At 39.4% G+C, this 23,588-nt stretch overlaps 1 protein-coding gene across 12 annotated transcripts in view; it reads right to left on the bottom strand.

The window, feature by feature from the left end:
- The window catches only part of LOC122671883 (chloride channel protein CLC-d-like), a 72,275-nt gene extending 49,102 nt beyond the window's left edge, over window positions 1–23,173 (bottom strand). For all 12 annotated transcript variants that reach the window (XR_006334414.1, XR_006334412.1, XR_006334415.1 and 9 more), the window contains exons 1-11: window positions 22,910–23,173; window positions 22,732–22,804; window positions 18,348–18,569; window positions 18,222–18,268; window positions 18,034–18,132; window positions 2,856–2,930; window positions 1,500–1,588; window positions 1,251–1,391; window positions 1,052–1,122; window positions 816–895; window positions 492–641 (exon numbers count right to left, since the gene is read on the bottom strand). Coding sequence is in view for 7 of the 12 variants with exons in the window: in XM_043869358.1 (XP_043725293.1) it covers window positions 492–641; window positions 816–895; window positions 1,052–1,122; window positions 1,251–1,391; window positions 1,500–1,588; window positions 2,856–2,930; window positions 18,034–18,132; window positions 18,222–18,268; window positions 18,348–18,569; window positions 22,732–22,804; window positions 22,910–23,089 (1,227 nt within the window). In the remaining 5 variants the exon portion in view is untranslated. The remainder of the gene's footprint in view (window positions 1–491; window positions 642–815; window positions 896–1,051; window positions 1,123–1,250; window positions 1,392–1,499; window positions 1,589–2,855; window positions 2,931–18,033; window positions 18,133–18,221; window positions 18,269–18,347; window positions 18,570–22,731; window positions 22,805–22,909) is intronic.
- Between the last annotated feature and the right edge of the window lie 415 nt (window positions 23,174–23,588).

Here is a 23,588-nt window from a genome sequence, read left to right as displayed (position 1 = left end):
AACTAACAAGTCTGCCACCATAAGTTTTGTGAGGGAACTTTCCTACACAAGGCGCATGGTGTATTTCTATGTTCAAGGTTCATATGATTTGATTTGCTAATGATCAAGTTATTGATTTTCCTCAACCTTAAAACATCTTTTGGCCTATAAATTTTTTGTAAAATTTTTTTCACCGTGTTACTCTCGAATTTTGAGCAATGCGGTGGAAAACCTAAAGGTGTCATGGGTTGTTAACCTATACATAGGTGAGCCTCCACACTCTTAAAGGGAGCCAATTGCTGTACTCATTAAAGGCAACATTATAATCCTGCACTTTCATCATAATACTCTTTTCCAATATAAAAAACTCAAAACCAAAATATTTGCACGTGTTATATTACTTGTTTTTATGCAAAATAGGGCATAAATAGATGCTGCATGTGGATGCAGATCTCAAGCATTTACCCTTTACATAAAAGACAGAGGAAGCCAGTTGGAACTTGGAAGCTTACCCTCACATAATTTCCATACATTCCTGGTGGGCGTGGGCATTCTATACCAGAATTAGCTTCTGACTCTGGGCATGGACTGCATTTTCTTAGGAGTGGTAATCCAAAGGAAATGGTAGATGTTAACAGAGAGACAAGGCAGACTTCAATAATCTGCAACCCACAATGTAGAGACTGGAATTAGCAATAGATAATCATGAAAGAACAAGCATATGCCAAGAAAACAAAATGAATTGATAAGCAAAACTTTCAATTACAAAATTGTCGTAGTTCTTTCCGATGACCTTTTTCTAACCATAAGTCCACAACAAAACTGACACAAATTACCTTCACTCTATTCCCTTTCTTATGTAAATATTGTCGACGCCAACGAGTTATGTAAAGAGTGAGCTGATTAAATAAGGCCCCTGAAAGAATTAAGAAAAGCAACTGAGCAACCCATGTGGATCAGTGAAGGATGCAAAGACACATACTCAGAAACTGTTAAAATCATTCTTTCTTCATTTCTTTTTATTAAAAGAAAGTGACGCTGTCATAAAATCTCAGCAAAGAAAAGAACATACCAAGAAGACCTCCAATCACCCCAATGAAAGCCATAGGCAATAATTCCTCAAACGAGTAGTCCTCTTGACCACTACAAAAGGAGTACTATGAGTTAGAAATGGAAATGTAAAAGAATAGCTCAATATAAAAACATGGAAATAAAATACAGCAGGGAGGAAAAATAAGAATTTTAAATACACGACAGGTTCTGATTCTAACCCAGAAACATCCCAGATTATGAAGCCTCCAGACCCAAAATGTCCACACTTTCCACTGCCACACCAGGTCATTGCAGTACGAACCACGACAGCCACAACAGCAGATGTGAAAAAGACACGCCACATAAGTTGACTCCTCCACCTTCAAGAAAAATGAATAATTATGTATTATGTATAGGTGTCTAAACCACCTCAATTGTCGAATGAACATACAACTAATGTGCTTATCAAAAGAACAAGAAACTTTTACCAAGATGTAACCTCTTCAAGTGCAAATAACACACCACCAACAGGAGCCCTAAATGCAGCAGCAACTCCAGCAGCACATCCACAGGTTACCTTTCGAAAACATTAGAAACCAGTGAAAATGAGTACAATTAAACAGTAATTGTGCCTTGATTATAATAAAATGGGCAATAGTAAATTTAGCGCTCTCTAATATTTTCCATATGAAAGATAACAAAGACGGTAAAAAAAGGGAGTACCCAGTACACGAGGCTCTCACCACTGCGGGGTCTGGGGAGGTACACAGCCTTACCCCTGCTTTGCGGAGAGGCTGTTTCCAGAGACTTGAACCCGTAACCACTTGGTCACAATGGAGCAGCCTTACCGTTGCACCAAAGTCCACCCTCTATAACAAAGACGGTTCTTAGCATATAAAATTTCCCCAAGACGCTACACATAACCATCAACATACAAGATGCAAACTCCAAACTAATATAACTGGTCAATTGGGATCAATAATGTTTAAATTATTCTGGAAATTTTGTATACAAAGTGGCAATTAGCAATCAAACAGGGAAAAGCCTATTTGGGTCATTTTGTCTCTCGCCTTCATGCTCTGTTGCACTCTTCTAGTCTTTTGTGCTCCTCTACCCTTCTGTTGGGATTGGGGCTTTAGCATTCAAGGGGCTCTGGCTCCAGATCTAATAATAGGAATTTCAAATGTGTGTCGAGCAAGTCAATAAACATGCCACCAGCCATTTTCCAATCAATTTTTGCAGATTTTGATGTGCCAATAAGGAGGCACATCCCAACAAGAAGGGCATCACATCTTAAATTCTTAATCAGTCATGTGCATGGCAGCAAGACCTGAGCCATGCACTACTGGTCCTATTATTAGCATTCTCAAACAACTCAAATGGAAAAGAAAGACATCCCCAATCTGACTTGAGGACCCCCAGCACTCCCTAGGTCTTTCCATAAAATGTACCTTGTGAAAAAGACTTCTTTCATGGAATTAACCATTCCATTTTGTTTCGAAAGAAATTCTGTTCAACTAAGCAAAATATGGCATTGTTGCAGGAGTCTATCATTGCATATACACTTTAAGGGAATCATGACACCGTTGAGGTGAAAGCCAACATATTCTGTTTCTCTCGAAACAAGAGATCCAGTTTATCATGAATCTGAGGCGGAATGAGAATGTTTTTCAGCAGAAGATGTTCAGTCTCTTTGCTTGTTTGCTTGACTCCCTGACAACCGTTTGCAATGAGAGTGAAAGGGTAATTCTGTCTATGAGACAATTATCTGGTAGGGAACAGAATCTACAAAATTTGTTGAAGATTCAGTATAGAACATAAATTATAAAGCAAAAATTACTCACAAGATCACGACAATCACGATCACTCTGGAATATTTGTAGCCACCTTGATCTTAGATGATGTTTTGTAGATCCAACCTAAGTTGATTTACAGCACCATGAAAAAGAAAAATTTGAGTATGTAGGAAGACATGCCCGGAAAAGACAAGTTAACCATATGATGTTGACTGCAATCTGAAAGTATGAAGACAAATCTGGATTATATAGGAAGTTAAATATAAGAAGTAAACAATGAAAAGAGATCAGATCAGCCCTATTCAAGCTTACATAAAAAAAAAGGCCATGGCACAAAAAAAAGAACTATGTGCACACATGAGGAATTCAAAAAAAGAAATACTATAAGAGTGTGTGTGCATGTAGACACACATGGAATGTTTGTGAAGCCACAGGTGAACTGGTCCCTTGCTTGGACCACGTTTTTTGGGGTTTTCAATTTCTATATATCAAGAGTATATTTTATTGCTTTTCATTAGTCAACTTTTTAATAATTCTTTTAAGATAAATAAATATCTCCTTTTGTTTAGGACATCTAATCCCTTCCTCCAATCTTTTATTTCCTTCTTTTCCACTCCAATCCTAAAAGTTATTATCCTCACATATCCTTGCTACTCTCTCCCCCCTCCCCTGCCCTAAAATCCCTCTCCCCCATCCAAATCACGCACAATCAAAAGACACTCCCACCTCTACCTCCCACTAAAATTCCTATCCCTCGATCCAATGGCACCCAACCCCACCCAACCCAAACTCTCTCTCTCTCTCTCTCTCTCTCTCTCAAAAGATACTCCCCCCTTCCCTCCCACTAAAATCCTTATCCCTCGATCCAATGGCACACACCCCCATCCAGCCCAAACATCCATCCTCTATCTCTCCCACACACACATTGCATGCAACCAGGGGGAAAGGATGTGCAACAGGCTGTGAAGACAGGGAATATAGGTTCCCGTTCCCCCCCCCCCCCCAAATTTTCTAAAACATGGGATTCTAGGTGGAGATATCCTTACTGTTGAATGGGAAAAAAGTACTCTATTATCAGGTGTCAAATTTGTGGCCCTAACCTACAAGTGCTAACAATTTATAATAATTCATTTAAAACAGGTGCTAATTTTTCAGTAAAGAACCAGTGGAGGCCCAGTGTATATAAGAGTAAGATATGTTAGAATAATGCACTCAACAATGACCTTAAACAAAATTACACATGTTAATTACTTAGCAGAAATTCACAGAGACCGTAAAACCTTAACAAATGAAATTTAAGACCTGAAAACTTGAATCACGTAACCTTATCCCGAAACTTTAATTCATGGAACCCCATTCCGGAGGTAAAATTGAACTGTGAATCAGGTCAGAGAGAGAGAGAGAGAGAGAGAGAGAGAGAGAGAGAGAGAGGGAGGGAGTTCATTGGTAAGCTGCAACTTTTAAATTGAACCCCATTCCGGGTAGGATTAGAGTACTTTGATCGTTTGAAAGCAAAACACACCTACAATTGGATCCGAAATATGAATAGAATTTTAGTTTTCAAATGTCTGTAATGTGCTCCAATAAACCTTGGTAACCAATCCAATCTTGATTTTGGTGCATCCAAACACCTGAAATTCAAAATCTGGGTTGATATTGCCATTCCCAGCCCCAAATATCCAAGATTAAATTTAAATTTTTTTGATAATTTGCAGGTAGGGGACGATGAATTCGGGCACATGTTGGTAGATATCCTGAAGAAGAATGGTGTCAAAAAATGATGGAGTGACCTTCGACCTGAATGCGAGGACGAAATTAGCATTCGTGACATTGAAGAACGGAGAGAGGAATTCATGCTTTACAGGAACCCTAGCGCTGATATGCTTCTTAAGGAGTCGGAGCTTAACATGGAACCGATCAAGGAGTCGAAGTTCTTCCACTATGGATTGCATAGGAGGCTCCAATAATGGAAGATCAACCTTCAATGGTGATAGGGATCTGATCTTCAAAGAAGGGGGAAACTCCAAATCGCAGAGATGGTTCTAGCAGAATTTTAATGAAAAAAATAGATATAATGGAGGAGGGCAGCAACTAAATCATTGGATACTTTATTTACCTCATTAGTGCTGCCCCTTACAAGGATGAGAAGAAGAAAACCAGAAGAAGGAGAAACCGAGAAAGGGAGAAGAAGGGAGAAGTCGATTGAGGAGAAGGAGTAGGGTTTTTTCCTCTTTTTCTAACCTAGATCAGACCTGCTCTGATACCATGTTGGAAGAATCGTGGGCTAGAACAGAGAGAATGAGAGAATAATTGCTTAGATTCATTGATAGGTAAGCCCCTCTATTTATAATAGAGGAGAAAGTTACCAGAGACTGAAATAGGCGATGTGGGACTAAAACCCACATAGCCGACTTAAACTTAATAATATAAAAACTACCTCAAAAGGACCAGAATACCCCCACAGTATTCTGGAGTACATATTCCAACAGTACTAGAAGCCTTAGAGGACGGATCAGTGGTGATAGAAAATGTTGACAAGAAAAGTGGCGATCAAGCACAAATGCACGGTCTGATCAAAGTTGTAGTTAAAGAGTTGATTGACGGTCCGTTGTACCGTTGGTTAGAAGAAGCTTTACCCTCCCTTCCCCGCAAATTCCTATCCAGAAGGGTGGGCTAATGGAGAGGGATGGGGTGGGAAAATTTGACTGCCACGTCAGCCGACAGTAGTCCTTATTTAACGCATGGTTTTCTTTTCATTTCTCCCACCCCGACAAACAAACAAACAGAGTTTTTGGTAAAATATGGAAAACCTACCTTTTTTTTCCCACTCCACTCTTTTCAAACAAACAAACGGGCTCTTACTGACACATATTTCAGAGGTGATAGCTCCCACCAACAACAGTCTTCTTTTCAAGAAAAATCGGTTTTGGTTAGTAAACCATAGACTAGTGGTTCTTCTATGGCACCTTCACGACCGGTCCATCCTTTCTCCTCACCTCGGCGAGGTTCAAACAGGCCTTATTCTCCACCTTGGCGTGGTTATGACAGACCCCCTGTGATGCTAAAGGTTGTCATTCAGTGTTTTACGTGTAAGGGGTATGGACATATTACTGCTCATGGTCCCAACCGTTTGGTAGCTTACATTGATAAGGACTCTTTTATACCTATTGCCTTGGAAGAGGGACCAACCCTTGAGACAATAATTTGGAGGCAAAGTGTGAGCCAGGTGAAGTCAACGGCAATCACAGTGATGGGGAGCAGCAACCTTTTTATGTTCTTCGTCCTGTTTTGATCACTCACAAAGTCTCTGAGGATGAAGATTGGCAGTACAATAACATCTTCCAAACCTGCATGAAGTGCAAAGGCCAATTATGCAGCTTAGTGATTGATGAGGGTAGTTGCACGAATGCCATCTTTGAAGACACTGTTCATAAGCATGGATTGCAGACAGAGCCACATCCATGTCCCTACAAAGTTGCACGGGTGAACAACACCAATATAAAGATTCCTGATAGGTATTTGCTCACATACTCTATTGTGAGTTTGAGGATATAGTGCAATTTGACGTCCTCCCTATAATAAAGGTGTGTCACATTCTTCTTGGTCGGTGGCTATTTGATAAGAAGGCACAACATTGTGGGTATGCGAATACCTACTCTTTCAAGCACGGAAACAAAGAAATGAAATTTCTTCCCACTAAAGATCTCCCCGAAATTAAGCTTAAGAAGGTAACGGGATCCATCCTCCTTCAGTGTGTTAACTCAGATGGCCTCCTTGCTCCCCATTAGAACTCGACAGAGTTGAGTTCTTTTTAGAGGAGGGGAGCTGATGCAGTTGCCTTGACTTGGCTGGACCGGAACAGCCCTCTTTGCGGGCCTAACCTGAGACTGAACTGGCCCAACCTTATTTTCTGGTCTAAAGGGGGTTGTTACTTTATTAAGGATGCAATCTTTTAATTTAATTTATTTTATTTGGGTGGGTAGATTACATAAGAGTTATTTGGTACTTTCTTTATTTGAGGTGTTGCCTAGATTGCTTAGTTTCCTTTTTTTAGTTGGTTTCAATTGTTATGTTAGAAATTTTCCTTTATATTCATGTACTACGTTGAACATTGCAGATTAGAGTGTGAATGAAATTTTGAGTTGATTGAAGGGTCGGCAGAGTTGCTGTACCGGGTTAATGTGAGTTTCTCCCCTCTTTCCTTCTTCCCTCTCTACCGTGACATTCTTCCGACTCCTTTCTTTGGCTGCAATCTCACAACATCTTTCTCCTCTCATCTCTTATTCTTCTTCACTATCATATTCTTTTATTTTATCACATTCTAGTTTCAGTTTCTGCCACTGTCGACATTACCAGACTGAAAAGGAAGTGATCAAACTCCCTGGTGTACTTTGAGTTTAGCCTGCGATCCAGATCAAAAGCAGTCCTCTCCTAGGCAACCCTAACCCAAAGATTTTATCTCCCAAATCACCTCTTGTTGTGAGGATCAAGAAGAAACAAGGACTTGTTTCTCGATTTACCTCCAGGCCTGATTTCAGAGAGTTATATATCCCTTGGTTGCTGATATTGGAACCATTAGAGCCTGCATTCGGGAAGGTTTTGGAGTAGTATCTGTTACAGTTTATGTAATAGGGTTACTTTAGTCACTGATTTATTTTATTTCACTTTAAGTTGTAATTGTTCTCTTTTTTACCTTTTACCTCTCTAGGGAGGTGTATGTAATTCTTATGGAATATGTTAGTAAAGAATATAGGGGAAAGAAATCGATTCTTTTCCCCAAGTGTTGCACATCTCTTCTTTCTTTCTTTCTTCTTCTCTCTTCTTCTCTTCTCCCTTTCCTCTTTTCTTCTCAGCCCTTACTTTCTTGTTCGTTCTCTTGAATTGATCCTTGCTTGATCTCCAACTTGGTATCAGAGCAGGTCTTTGGTTTGAGAGTTGTCCTACCGGTACTACGCTTCCATTTCTCTCTTTGGAACCCTAGGTTACAAAGGGGTTCCAAAGGAAGAGACCATTGTGTGAAAAACTCAAAGGAAACATGAGATAGGCTTAGACGAGGGTCATAGGAACATCAAAAGCAGGTTTGTGAAGAAATAGGAGCTCAAAATACAGTTCATGTGAACAGTGATTTTGGTGTTGGAATGGCTCTCTCTCTCTCTCTCTCTCTCTCTCTCTCTCTCTCACACACATCTGGTTGTTGATGAAGCTCGGGTAGGGTTCATTTGAATCGCCTAGGCCCCTCTATCACTTCCACAAGCCCTCGATTCTTGAAGAGAAGGGCTGCGGAGCCACAACTCAGTTTTCTACTGTTCTAAAGGTACTGCCAGCTTCTTGGTTCTGTTTTTTTCTTTCAAAAGGTTGTTTATGATGGGTCTCAGCTGCCTTGTGTTGTGAACTCTAGTTTTTTTGTACCTCGAGTTACTATGAGATGTTGCACCCTGAAGAGTGCATTTGAGCTGATTTTTTGTGATGTGTGTTCGACACACTTGCTGCATTTGTTTTTTGGGTAGAGTGTACTCCCCATTTTATTAAGTATTACACTGATTCACTAAATGTGATTGCATATCATGTCTGGGTCTGAGGTTAGTGGACCGGTGGAAGCTTCGGCTAGAGGTTTGGGTGGTATCAACCCTAGTATGACTGTCTTTGAGAACCTCAATACCCATCCATCCATTGTGAAGTTGGACAACACCAACTATTTGGACTGGGCTCATTCTGTGAAGTCTCTGCAAAGTCGGGGGAAACTAGGGTACATTACTGGTTCCATTCAGGCTCCTGAGTCAACTGATCCTACGTACCATAAATGGGAGACCAAGAACTCAACCGTTATGACTTGGTTGATTTTCTCTATGAAACCTGAGATTGGTAGAAGGTTTATGAGGAAGGAGACTGCCAAGGATATTTGGGACAGTGTCTCCAAGACATTTGACCAAGTGGGTGACTCGGCAAAGGTTTATCAACTCCTTCATAAAGTCATCACCATGAAGCAAGGTAACAAGAGTATTTCTGAATGCTACAACATTGTTATTGGTCTCTGGGAGGATATGATCATCATAGGGACCTCCAGCTGTCCAACCCCGAGGATGAGGCAAAGGTTTATAGAACACTTGAGAAGGAACGTGTTCTTATTTTACTTGGTGGACTGAATCCAGAATATGAGCCAATTTGGCTGCAGATTTTAGGAAGGACACCACTTCTATCTTTAGATAAGGTATGTAGCTACTTACAGAGTGAGGAGACCAGAAGAGTAGCCATGGACACTGCACCAATCCTGGAGAGATCTGCACTTGCCTCTAGCTCCCACAGAAACTAGCGAGGTGGAGGGAGAGGCCTAGGGCCACCCCGTAGAGATGACAGAGACAGACCCGGATGTGATCATTGTGGGAAATCTGGGCACACTAGAGAGAGGTGTTGGGTACTTCACGGCCATCCACCTGGCATGCATGGTGGATCCACCAATATGCATGGTGGCAAGAGAGGGGGAGCTAGAGCCCACACCGTGACGACTAAGAGTAAGCCTATGGAAGTATGGAGTACTCATCTGGATTTCAGGCAGATCATGATTCCCTTACTAGAGAGGATATTGCAGCATTCCGTAAGATGATGCCCAACTGGGCAGCTCTTCTACTACAGTGTCAAACTCTTCGGCCTCAGCCTTACAGGTCTCTACATTTGTACCTTCCACTGCTCCTTGGGTCATTGACTCTGGTGCCACCGATAACATGACTGGTATGACTCAGTGTCATGAGTTCTACTCTATTTGCTCTGGTAGGAATAAGGTTCGGGTTGTTGATGGTTCCCTTTTTTTATTTCTGGTAAGGTAGGTGTTCAGGGCACTTCTTCTATTTCCCTTGACTTTGTCTTTCATGTTCCTAGCTTTGCTACTAATCTATTATTTGTGAGTCATCTAACCAAATCCTTGAATTGTTGTGTCACCTTCTTCCCTTCTTATTGTCTTTTTCAGGATTTGGTGACGAAGAGGATTATTGGCATTGGACGTGAGGAGAAAGATGTCACCTTCTTTGAATCTATACCTTTCTTTACTCCTCATCAGCATCCTCTTCAGGGGGAGATTAATGGGAGTAAAAAGGTTGCTGATGTCATCCCTTTTCTTCCACCTTGCCTATCTCTCCATTCCTGCTTGATATTGGGAAACGCAAAGAAGCGGATGTGGTTGACATTGGTAATCCTCCAGGTATTGGTATTGGCAATGAGAAGGAATTAATTGTATACAAAATAAAGAAAAGAAGACCTGACAAGAGTCATCTTTGGATCCACATCCTGATCTCCACCTTCCTCAGTCGGGTAACATTCCTTTTTCCTCCCTCCGAGTTAGATCTTCCCATTGCCATTCGAAAGGGAAAGAGAGCTTGTACTAACCCCATAGCCAAGTTTGTTTCCTATGATGTTATATCTCCTATAGCTATTGCCTTTTCTACTGCTCTTTCCTCTTCTTCTATTCTCAAGAATGTTACTGAGGACATGTTTGACCCAAAGTGGAAGGAAGCCATGTCTGTGGAAATGATGGCCCTTGAGAAGAATGGTACCTGGAAACTAGTTGATCTTCCCAGGGGGAGAGTTCTAGTTGGATGCAAGTGAGTCTACACAATTAAATACCGATCAGATGGTGTTGTGGAGAGATATAAGGCCTGATTGGTGGCCAAAGGGTACAGTCAGGTGTATGGGATTGATTATCAAGAGACATTTGTTCCTGTGGCCAAACACAACTCGATAAGAGTCCTCTTATCAATGGCAGCCAATAGAGACTGGCCATTGTATCAGTTGGATGTGAAGAATGATTCTCTATGGTGACCTAGAAGAGGAAGTGTACATGCAACCTCCACCTGATTTCAAGTTTCCTTCAACTGAAGGGAAAGTGTGTCTCCTAAAAAGGCACTTTATGTCCTCAAACAGTCTCCTATGGTATGGTTTGAGCGATTTAGATAGGCCATCCTAAGGAATGGGTATTCCCAGACTTAAGCCGACCACACTTTGTTTATCCGACGAGGTAATGGTACTATCATAGCTCTTATTGTCTATGTTGATGACATTCTTGTGACTGGGAATGACAGGGCTGAGATAAATAGACTGAATCGTACTTGGGCCAACAGTTTGAGATTAAATACCTTGGACCCTTGAAGTACTTCTTGGGGATTGAAGTATCAAGATCAGAGGAGGGAATAAATACTTGTCAAAGGAAATTTGTGCAGGACTTGTTGAAAAAAACAGGGATGTTGGGGTGTAAACCAACAAACTCTCCAATTGATCAAAATCATAAGCTTGGTGAAGATTGTGGTACATCCCTTATTGATGCAGGAAAGTACCAAAGATTAGTGGGGAAGCTGATCTACCTCTCTTTGACTCGCCCAGACATCAACTATGTAGTTGGGGCAGTGAGCTAGTTTATGCATGCCCCCAAGAGTGGGCACTTGGATGTTGTTGTTTATCGCATCATTAGGTACTTGAAGTCCTCTCTAGGGAAGGGAATTTTATATGCCAGGCACCATCATTTGAGGATAGATGGATACACTGATGTCGATTGGCCTGGTTCAGTTTCTGACAGACGATCTACGCCAGGTTATTGTACATTTGTAGGTGGTAACTTGGTTATATGGAGGAGTAAGAAACAACTCGTTGTGGTTAGGTCCAGTGCAAAGGCAGAATTTACAGCAATGGCTCATGGAGTATGTGAACTCATATGGTTGAGACGGTTGATCCAAGAGTTGGGATTTGACACTGAGGGACCTATGTGGCTCTATTGTGATAACAAGGCTGCTATAAGTATTGTTCATAATCCCGTGCAACATGACCGAACAAATCACATTGAAGTAGACCGACACTTTATCAAGGAGAAGATTGATTTTGGTTACATTTGTACTCCCTTTGTGAAGACAGACGATCAATTGGCAAATATCTTCACCAAAGGACTCATTCCTCATCAGTTCAATACCCTTCTATGCAAGCTGGGAATGTATAACATTTATTCTCCAACTTGAGGGGGAGTGTTAGAGTTTATGTAATAGGGGTACTTTAGTCACTGGTTTATTGTATTGTCACCTTAAGTTGTAATTGTTCTCTTTTTTACCTTTTTACCTTTTAAGTTCCTATGGAGGTGTATGTAATTCTTATGGAATATGTTAGTAAAGAATATAGGGGAGAGAAATTGATTCTCTTCCCCAAGTGTAGCACATCTCTTCTTTCTTTCTTCTTCTCTCTTCTTCTCTCTTCTTCTCTTCTCCTTCACTTCTTCTCTTCCCAGTCCTTACTTTCTTGTTTGTTCTCTTGAATCGATCCTTGCTTGATTTCTAATTGTATCCTCCGCCCAGAATTGCATAGGAAATAGATCGGTAGTGTAGGAGAAATCTTGTCTGCAACTCCAACCTGTTCTCCGCTTTTCTGCCCATCACGAAGTTGAAGACAACCTCACCGTCAAGGTTTAAAGGATTGGTATTCGGTATTGTATTGAAAAGGTGATTTTAAGAGAAATATCATATCGTATTGGAGAGACGCAAGATACACTAAAGCTACGCAGAAATGCTTAGGATACATGTGAAATACAATTTTGAAGCTTGAAACACTATAAATAAGTAATATGTATATATATCATGTATAAAGAGGAGAACAAAGTACAACGAGACTAGTGCATTCAATTGATTATGTATAAAGGATGAGGTTTCTTACATGTTCTAATACCCAACAAAAAATGTCATTTTCAGTTTGGGGAAGATTTAGGGTTTAGAAGTACACATCATTGCAGAAAAAAAAACCTAGTTTGATGCATTCATTTAGGTTTTTTTTTTCACTAATCTAGTGATCCATTGCAAAAACGACACCAAAAAACAATTTTGAGGAAAAAAATTGTTTGTGCACAAACTGGTTTCGATCCTTGATTCCAGGCTATTTAACCACAAAATGATGATGAAATCAGCACTACTAGAATCGCTTTTGCCAGTAGAAGCAAGAAATCAAGTTGATTTTGTCAAAACAAAATAGATTAGAATGCCTTACAGGAGCTCTCGGTAAGTGTTTTGCAGTCATTGATCATGTTACATAGTTTATAAGAGATGTATCAAGCGTATCGATAAGTATCAACCATATCAGGTCATGAATCAACCCAATATAGTCAATACTTTTTTTAGGTATGGTATCGGCACCGTAAAGATATGAGACGTCTCGGTTAGTATCGACGGATACGTTAAGATACTTAAAACCTTGCTCATGGAGTCATGGTTGAGCTTCTAAATTTTTGATATATCTGTTTTTTCAGGTTTGCCCCTCTTATACTATTTAATCCTTTAGTTAATTTTGGTTCCAAGTATACCCTTGTTCTTTATTTCCAATCTCCTTTATATCCCTCCTCCATTTAACCACGTTTTTGTCCTTTAGGTTTCTCTCTAAGTACAACCCAGCCACTCTCTTATAAACTTCAACCTAATTACAGAATTGCCACCCTCTTTGTAAACATTGGTTTATTTATCATTTCGTCACTTAACTTTGGACTTAAGTGTCTCGTTGTTGGTGGGCCCACAAGCGACCCAATAAGTTTTATTCCAACCCGGGTTCACACTAGAAACCCCACAATCAGTTCCAGTCAGAGAGATGTTGTTTGCAAATGATCGTCAGAAAAATCGTGACAGCTGATCGTGAGATGCGTCGGATCATTGCCCCATCAAAGCCGATGATCACGGATGCCGATCGACTGGTGCTAATTCTCTCATTTTACAAAGCTCGAGGGCGAGTTTTTGTCAAAACCAGGAGAATAGATGCAAGAGCACTTCCATGGATCATCCCAAACCCGTCGGGGAGACGGAGATGAACCGGGTCCAAATTTAGTTTTGGTCCAGTAGGATATTATAGTTTATTTATTTATTTAGATTTATTATTGGGATTTATCTTGTAGTCCATTGTTTTACTTTTAATAGGCTAGGTAGTGGTAGAGTTTAATTCAGAATTTTGCTAAGAATTAGGAGTCTTTTATTATCTTCTTTAAATACATGGTTGTATTTCACGAAAGCCAGTTTTGAAGATGGAATATTGAATGAAAATTGGGATTTTTCTCACAGGTTGTGAGTGGTGCTCTACAATTCAGGTCTGGGATACCCTTCTCAGGTTTGTTCTTCTTTGCCTCTACTCATCTCTATTATTCTTCTGTTTTTGTTAATGTAGAAATAGGGCACTGTTAACATATCCTACAGTCCGGATCAATAGGCTGTCCAACAGTAACTTTCAGCGGTAGCAACAGGCCTTTGAATGCTTCTTAGGAATAGGTTGGAATCACAGAAAATAAAATAGAAACTAAGAATAAAACAGAAAATAGAAGAAGTTAAGAAGGGATAGGGATGGGTCTCTCACCACGGGCTATCACCGTGTTTTGGTCTCACACCACACTCGCTCCCAGAGCAACTGTCTCTCACAGCAACATGGTTCTAAAACAACTCTTTTTTCTTTTCATTCAAATCGTGTGGGAGGACCAGCAGGTCCATTACATTATATAGCTCTAACTTCCCAAAAATAAAAAAATTACAGCAAAGGAAGAAACAAGTAGCTTGTTCCCCAAGCAATTACATAAAATGGAAAGTCTACCTTCTAAAACTGAAAATAGAAACTAGTAAGGTTTTATAGAATCCAGCCTTCTAAACAAACATGGATACTAAACTAATAAAGAAACTAGTACAGAAATAGAAATTAAATTAATAGCAGCTTCTCATAGAATATTCCACCAACATCCAGCATCTAATCTTCACACCAACTGTCCATATGGGGCCCATGCCACTGTTCATGTGAACAATAACTGGGGTACTGTTCACGTGGACAGTAACTCATGAACAGTAGCTTTTCCTGAATTATGTTTTGATCCTGTTCTTCATGCCTTGATCTACACCACTTGTTCTCTTCCCCTTTTCCCTCTCTTCTTTCTTGCAATTTTGTCACAAACTTTCCTTGCTTCTATTCTGGACGATAGTTGCAGCTCTCATAAGATTGATCGATCTCCTTTGTAATCGATCCATTCGGCCTGTTATTCTGGGTGTGTGCCATCCTCCTATAGGAGAATCTAGCCCCCAAGTCCCAGCTCCTAAGCCTTCCTCCATCTGCCCATCTGGCGATTGAAGCCAAGTTTCAGGCCTGAACCTACAGTTTTTTTTTTTTTTGATAGTTGGGCCCCAAGGAGAGTTGAACCTGAACCTACAGTTATCGCAAGGCCTTACTTCAGAGATTGGTTAGCTGGTTTCGGGTGGAAGATTTGGGTGCTTGTTGGGTTGGTTTAATAGGTTAATGGGTTAGGAATCCTTCCCTGAAATTTTGGTTCGAATCGACCTTGTACGAGAGAGTACTGTTGTTCAAACCCATCCTCCTACCGATGGTTTTCTATTATTTTTTGTGAGATTCCGGTGACAATATTTGATTTGTCACCATAACATCCCCTTTCCATAAATACCCCTCCCTTTATGTCTAGTTCAGTCATTATCCTTGTTTTTTTTTTTTTTGAAGTTTATACCTAGCCTGTCCCTGAACAATATATATACTAAATTATTAATCCTTGTAATGTCCTCTTTTATTTACCTACCAAGTGAACCCTTGGAAAATCTGGTTTTTTACAAGTATGCCATTACCCCTAGTGCTTAGACTTTTATTGAATCGGCTGGGCACATAGCAAACCCAAATAGGTTTTGTGACCCGGGTTCCGCATTAATATTAAAGACATATTTTCAGACTCCAAAAAGCAACAATTCAGCAAACTCCCTCCCCCATCCCCTAAGAAGTGTACCTATCAAGGTTCGAAAACTCGGGTCTCGGAGCCATCTCAGCCCAGCCCAAAAACTCGGGTCTCGGAGCCTCTTTTGTAATTTTTTTTTTTTCGACTCGGAAGCTCATCTCGGTGGGTTTTAGACCTCTTTTGGGTCTGAAAGTTGGTACTCAGCCTATTTTAAGCCATTTAAACACAATGGCACTATCAGATTTTGCAAAAACAAAGTCCAAATAGGAGTTTCAGTTAGTGGGAAAGCAGGACAGACACTTACTTATGCTAGAAACCAGGACAGACACAGGACAAACAGACTTATTTATGCCTAATATCATTTAAGTAAATGGCATTTACTTAAGATATTATTCATAAATAAGCAAATACCCCCCTATTTGAATCCAATAAAAATAGTTAAAAAATCAAATTCCAAAAGGAAAAAAAGTCAACCCCCAGTTTAAGAACAAAAACTGGATTTTCGGCGGTAGGTGCAATTTTTAACTTTCTAATGCTGGGGTTTTTCTCAAATTAAAAAATTCCATAAATCTTAATATGGTAAAACATTGCTAAAAATCAAAAGTGCGGTAAAATATTCATTTGTTTTGATGTCCAAAAATATTTTTCATTCAGAGCGATTTTGGCAAGATTAGCACAATCGAATTAAGTTTGACGGTACATAACTCCTTCATATAAATCAGATTTAAGCAATCTTGGACTTGTTGGAAAGCTTTCAAAACAAAGCTTTCCAACAAGTCCAAGATTGCTAAAATCTGATTTATATTGAAAGAGTTATGTACCGTCAAACTTAATTCGTGCGCGAATCTTGTCACAAAATCGCCCGAATGAAAATAGTTTTTTGGACATCAAAACAAATGAATATTTTACCGCACTTTTGGTTTTTAGCAATGTTTTACCATAATAAGATTTATGGAATTTTTAGATTTGAGAAAACCCCAACATTAGAAAGTTGAAAATTGCACCTATTCACGAAAAATCTAGTTTTTGTCCTCGAACCGGGGTTGACTTTTTTTCCTTTTGGAATTTGATTTTTTAACTATTTTTATTGGATTCAAATAGGGGGGTATTTTCTTATTTATGAATAATATCTTAAGTAAATGAAAGACAAATACAAGTAAATGAAAGACAAATACAAGTAAATGAAATACAAATACAAGTAAATGAAATACAAATACAAAATCATTTACTTAAATGATATTAGGGATAAATAAGTGGATAAATAAGTGTTTGTCTTGTCTGTCTTGGTTCCTGGCATAGATAGGTGTCTGTATACCAAGATTTTCCAGCAAGATCTCGAGATTTTCCACTCATATAAAGGACCCAAAATCATTTACTTAAATGATATTAGGGATAAATAAGTGGATAAATAAGTGTCTGTCTTGTATGTCTTGGTTCCTGGCATAGATAGGTGTCTGTATACCAAGATTTTCCAGTAAGATCTCGAGATTTGCCACTCATATAAAGGACCTACATGGGCATTTTCCTATGTCAAACCGAGATCTCGACCCCCATCTCGTCTCGGGATTTCGAAAAACCGAGAAACTTGGCGAGATCTCGCGAGTTCTCGAACTATGGTACCTATCAGTTGGTAAACATATCCTTGACTTCTTTTAAGATGAGAATAGCAAATGTTGGTTGATGTGGCCCAAATACCACATCATCTTAAGGATTGCTTTATGGTGGTTATCCAATTTAAAAGATAACTCCCCTTGATGGTAGGGAAGGAAATGGAATAATATCAACTACCAAGTGAGGGTTCTAGTCTCGCATAAGATTCACAATCATCACCATCTACACTGTGAAGTTGAGAGACTGACAAAGACTAGACTGCAATCCTCTTGAACGGCCATTGTTGAACTCCAACGAAAGTCGCCGCAGCACACAGTGATTGCTGGACAACATCGGAGTTAGGCAGCAGCGTCTCGAGACGACTTTTGGACCTGAGGTAGGTGATCATCTTTTCTGTTTCCGCTGCCATTGTATGATCACAGCTAACATGTGGTAACAGAGCAGACCCCGTGACGCCGTGTTCACTCCATTTTAGAGTTTTTCGGTCTTAGGTTTTGCCAGAAAATGGAGATCACATTTATTGTTAATTACTTTCTTTTAATAATTCTGGAATGGGGGACCAATTCCTATGGTAATGATTTATGTAATGGTGATCTATGAGAACCTGAGAACCACATACTAATTATTCCACAAGCGACAGTTAGCTGCACGAAGTAGGAGGGTAGAAGCAGGAAATTGAAACTTCACATTGTAACATTTCAGTTATAACAATTAATTGTACTAACACTATCGCTAGGTGCAATTATTCTATTCTTTGTTGTTTCACGATTCTACTTGTCAAAATGGTTCCCTCTGCGATGTTCAGGTGAAAACATGATATTAAGGGGGGAAAATAACTTACAAAAGTACCAAAAGATCCATAATACAATTCAAATTTCAACCAGGATGTGCTCATGTGCTTACTTGTCCAAGCAGAGACGCAATACAAGCACCTGTATGGACAAGAGGGCCTTCTTTGCCAAGAGCAAGACCGCCTCCCACCGAACCAATGCTTCCAAGTATCTATAACAAGAAAGAGGAGAAAAGATCATGAAACAACCAAATGCTACAAAATGTGATTAATACAATAGTTTCTGGGAAAGAAACAAGACCTTTCCAATCAATGTTCTGAAAAGAAGGATACCATGTGTATCAATTCCTGCACATTTATGTGACTATCAAAATTCTCCCAACATGCATTAGTCCTTCAAAATATATGATTAGCTAGTACAGCTTACCATTCAAATACCCCTTAATTTCAGGAATACCAGATCCTGCTGCTGCTGGAGCAAATTGTGTGATGATAAATACAGATGAAAAGACTAAAACCAAGTTGAGTAGTATGTACACCACAAATCCCGCCAAGTACGAAGTTTGTATTATGGAAAAAGTTGCAGAGAACTTCCATCCAGCAAAGTTCTCAACAGCAATATTAATAAAAATAGCCGCTAACCCAGTTCCTGAGAAGAAACAAAGTAGCAAAGCATATGATCAAACAGACAATGAAAATTCACAATAAAATGAACAGGATGGCAACATAGAGAATATAGAATGCTTTCTTTGAGACTTGGGTTTGTTTGATGGAAAGTGAGGGAAAAGAAAAGAGGAAAAAGAGAAAGAATCATAAAACCCGACTTTCCTATTGTTTGGTTGTGCAATTCTCATGGTCAAATCGCAAGTAAAAATGGCTACGGATGTATCCTTGGAATATGCCCACCTGACAGGAGAAACCAAACAACTGCAGTACTTTGAGATGCAATCCAGTGAAGAAGGCTGAAGATAAGAAGCTTCACAGTGGTCTAATTAATTACTCAAGTCAGTTTTCTTTATTCTGTTTTAGTCAATAAGGTTGGGCTTAACTATTGGGTTTTTAATCTTGGACTCATGGGCTGGTTTTCTTTATAGTGTTTTGAGACTTCTAACAAAGTGATCTCACTTCTTTAAGTCTGGTCCTGTTGGTCGTTGGCAATTAGACTAAATAGAAACCCAAGTCTTACAAAATTTATCAGGAGTCGAAATCAGGTCCCATGTCTGAGATGGTTTTCTCAGATTCTTTCCTCTTCGGTTTCGGAAATGTATAGTATTATAAAACAGATGATAGCCTTGGTTTTTATTTTTTAAATAGAGTTAATGATTTCCCTGAAGAATAGATCACAACCATGGTTATCGACCTTTCATTGCTCCTGTTTTGTAGATATCTACTGCTACTATCATTATTCTATTTTTTTCTTCATGTTTCAAATTTCTTGGTGGCTACTTACAAGACTTAATCACAGGTAGGTCATCAGATACTAATATAAGGTTTTTTTAATCTGAACATCTAAAACATTTTTTCCTTTCAATACGTAACATCTATTGCATGCAGTTATGGTTTTGTATTGAAGATTTTTATCTGTTGACGCATATTACATGTTTTACAACAACAACATAGACTTATCCCAACTAAATGGGATCCGCCACATGGATCCTTGCTCTCAAATCATCTCTATTCGAAGTTATACATTATACGAGGCCTAAGCTATGCATGTATTTCCTCACCACTTTTTCTATGATTATTATAGGCCTGCCCCTGGCTTTTTCAGTTCCTTTAATCTGAATCAAATCACTCCTCCATACTAGAGCATCCCAAGGCCTCTGTAGAACATGGCCATGCCACCTCAAATGAGTCTTTCATAGCTTATCATGAATCGGAGCTACTCCCAACTCAGCTCTAATATGGTCATTCCACACACCCATCTCAACATCCTCATCTCCGCTACACTTACTTTATCTATATGACGCTTCTTAACTGCTCAACATTCCACACCATTCATCATAGTTGGTCATATGACAGTCCTATAAAATTTTCCTTCAAGTTTTAGGAATATGTCAATCACACAACACTCTGGACGCACCTCTCTACTTTATCCATCCTATTTTAATCCTCTGGGAAACATCATCCTCTATACCACCTTCTTTATTTATGATTGAGCCCAGATATCTAAAATAATCACTTTGTGGAATCTCCCTCTCATCAATAGTCATCACCTCATTAACCGTCGTAGTGTGGCTATAGTTACAAAACATATATTCCGTCTTTGTTCTACTTATCTTAAAACCATTTGATTCCGAGGTTGATCTCCATAACTCCAACTTGGCATTAATCCATGCTTTTGTCTCGTCCACTAAAACAATTTCATTAGCAAAAAGCATACACCAAGGAACCTCATCTTTTATGCCTCTGGTTAATTCATTCATGATAAGTACAAACAAATAAGGGCTTAAGGCTGATCTTTGATGTGGCCAAATTGTAATTGGGAATTCACTACCTTGACCCCCACGGTTCTTACACTAGTCACCACACCATCATACATATCGTTAATTATGTCCACATATTTACATGACACCCTTCTCTTCTCTTGTATATGCCAGATTAATTCTCTAGGGACTCTGTCATAGGCTTTTTCTAAGTCAATAAAGATCATATGGAGATCCTTTTTGCCCTCTCTATATCTTTCCATAAGTCTCTTAAGTAAGAAAATAGCTTCCATCATGGATCTTCCTAGCATAAAACTAAATTGGTTCCGTAATAGTAGTTTCCTTTCTCATGTGGGTTTCAATAACCCTCTGCCATAACTTCATTATATGACTCATTAGTTTAATGCCTCCATAGTTATTGTAGTTCTAAATATCAACTTTATTTTTGTAAACCGGGACCACAATGCTTCTCCTCTATTCATCTAGCATTTTCTTTGTGCTCATAATCTTGTCAAACAGCTTTGTTAGCCAAGATAAACCACAGATTCTTAAGCTCTTCCACACCTCTATTGGGGCCCCGTTTGGGTCAAGTGCCTTGTCCACTTTCATTTTTATTAAAGCTTATTTTACTTTAGACACCCTAATTTTGCGTCTATGTCTACGCCATGTGGTGTTAAGATGAGTAATGCAGCCTTCTGGTGCCCTATTACTCAAAAAGACTTCATTAAGTAGATTGTAGAAACACTCTTTCCATCTCTCCTTAATCCTCATCCCTTATAAGTACTCCACAATCATCATTTTTAATACATCTAACATGGTCAAAATTTCTACTCTTCCTTTCTCTCATTTTAGCTATCTTATAGATAGCTTTTTCCCCTTCTTTTATGTTCAAATTATTATAAATATCTTCATATTTCTTCACCCTTGCTTTCCCCACAATCTTCTTAGCTTCTTTTCTGGAAAATTTATACCTTTGTAGATCCTCTACCTCCTTAGTCTTTTGCTATGTCTTAAAACTAGCTTTTTTAATCTTAATGGCTGCTTGGACCTCATCACCACACCACCAAGTCTTCCTAGAGGCATGACATATACCTTTTGATTCCCCTAGAACCTCTTTAGTAACTTTCTTAATACAAGCCATCATCTTGTTCCACATCGTATTAGAGTTTCCCTAAAAGTCCCACTTTCCTTGTTTAACCACTTTATCAGTAAATGAATTCAAGGAATCTCTTTTTAAGCTCCACCATCCTATCTTAGGGCAAATAGGCTCCCCTTTCTTAGGAATCTATGTAATGAGGCACAAATACAAGACTACCAATCTATGTTGAGTGGTTAAGCTCTCCTCAGGTATAACCTTACGGTCCTTACAAAACAATTTGTCGGACCTTCTTGTTAGGAAGAAATCTATTCGACAGATATAATGCCTACTTCTATAGGTAATTAAATGCTCCTCTCTTTTCAAAAAAAAGTGTTCACAATGGATAAATCATAAGCTACCACAAAGTCTAAAACTGAGATCCCCTCCTCATTCCTCTCTCCAAATCCATAGCTTCCATGCACACTTTCTTAGCCTCTACGATCTCTTACAACATGTCCGTTTAGAATCACCCCAAATAATAATCTTTTCTCCTTGACTAAAACCTTGCACTAATACATCCATCTTGTCCCAAAATTGTAACTTACTATTTTCATCCAATCCTACTTGGGGTGCGTAAGCGCTGATTATATTGACTACCTCTTTCTCCAACACAAGCTTGATGGATATAATCCTATCTCCAAATATTTTAACAACCACCACATCATTCTTTTGATCTTTGTCAGCTACAAACATTCCACTATTCATAATGACCTCCTAGTTCTTGATCTTGCTTTTTTGAGATTTCCAGACTTGCGATTACAGTTACTGGTAGATCTTGCGATCTAGAATCATATTTTTTGTTCTTTCGAAAAGTTAGAGCAATCTCAAAGGTCAATCCCCTAGCATAATCAACACAATGATGTGATTCTACCAATTGACACCCAAAAATGCTGCCTTGAGATGGAGGTAAGAAAAATCATGCTTAACTGACAAATTTTACAGTTTCTTGACCTACATTATTAAAGGAACCATTACAAGTTTGACGCAGTACCATCAAGCCATTGACCATAAGTACAACCAGTACCATTGTAATGAAGGCGGGTGGGGGGAGTTAATAGGAGAAAAAAAATTCTCAACTCCAAACAGTACAGCATGACTCTCTAAGCTAACAGAAACAAAGGTGTCAAAAATTAGAATTTCACAGGAATTTAATTTCACGATAGAAGCAAGAGGTAGAAAAAGGACACACAGAAACTCAAATTAAAATCATAATAACACAACGACTACAGATATTGGCGAATCCTTACCGATACCAATCAGCAACGCAAGGAACCATTTCAGGACCACATAGTATCCGCCTAAAAGCTTTCCCCTGTGTGCCTATCAGATCTCAAATACCAGACAAAAATAAGAATAATAACGCAAAATTTCAAAACTTAGTAAAAATTGTCACACACACACATTCTAGGAAGCTGGAAACTCAACCTGTTCTTCCCTGTAGGCGTAATTCTCGATAACTTCATAGTCCAGGCTCTCGGCACCGTTACCACTACTCGTACTCGCTAAGTCTGCTCCATCATGAACTTCAGCTTCCTCTGAGTTCGGCAATCGAGACCAGGCAAGCTTCGCCGTTTCGATGCCGTTCTGAATATGGTTGGACAACATAATTCAAGACCCTCCGCGAAGATTTACAGCAGAGAACCGGCTTGAATCAGAAGTAAAATCCCAAATTCCCAGAAGAATCCGAGCTTCCGTGTCCCGTGCCCAAGAAGAGCGCCCGATGGTCTCTCGGTCCGGATAACATTGAAGAGATTCTACAAACTGAAAGTCTGAGCTTAGATCATATTTGACACTGAAGCAACATGGGAGAGATTCGTTAAATTGCATAAAACAGGGATGAGTTGAAGGAGAATTGCTCAAGAACGAGAGCTGTGGGGAATGTAAGAGAAAAGACTGGAATTGACTTCGGTGGAGGCTGACGATGAGTCCAATTGCACGAATCACAGTCCCATCCACTCTCAGCCTCAGCCTCTGCCTCTCTCTCTCTCTCTTTCTCTTATTAGTGTCACTGTTATATCGCTCTGGTTTCCTTTTTTGCTTTGCAACGAATGATGTCGAAGGTCGAACAAGGTCCACGGGAGTCATATCGGCGAGGCCACTTTCG

The sequence above is a fragment of the Telopea speciosissima genome, chromosome 1 (genome assembly GCF_018873765.1).
Source record: "Telopea speciosissima isolate NSW1024214 ecotype Mountain lineage chromosome 1, Tspe_v1, whole genome shotgun sequence".
Lineage (NCBI taxonomy): Eukaryota > Viridiplantae > Streptophyta > Magnoliopsida > Proteales > Proteaceae > Telopea > Telopea speciosissima.
The sequence above is the reverse complement of the archived record's forward strand: the minus strand, read 5'-3'. Positions and strand labels throughout refer to the sequence as shown.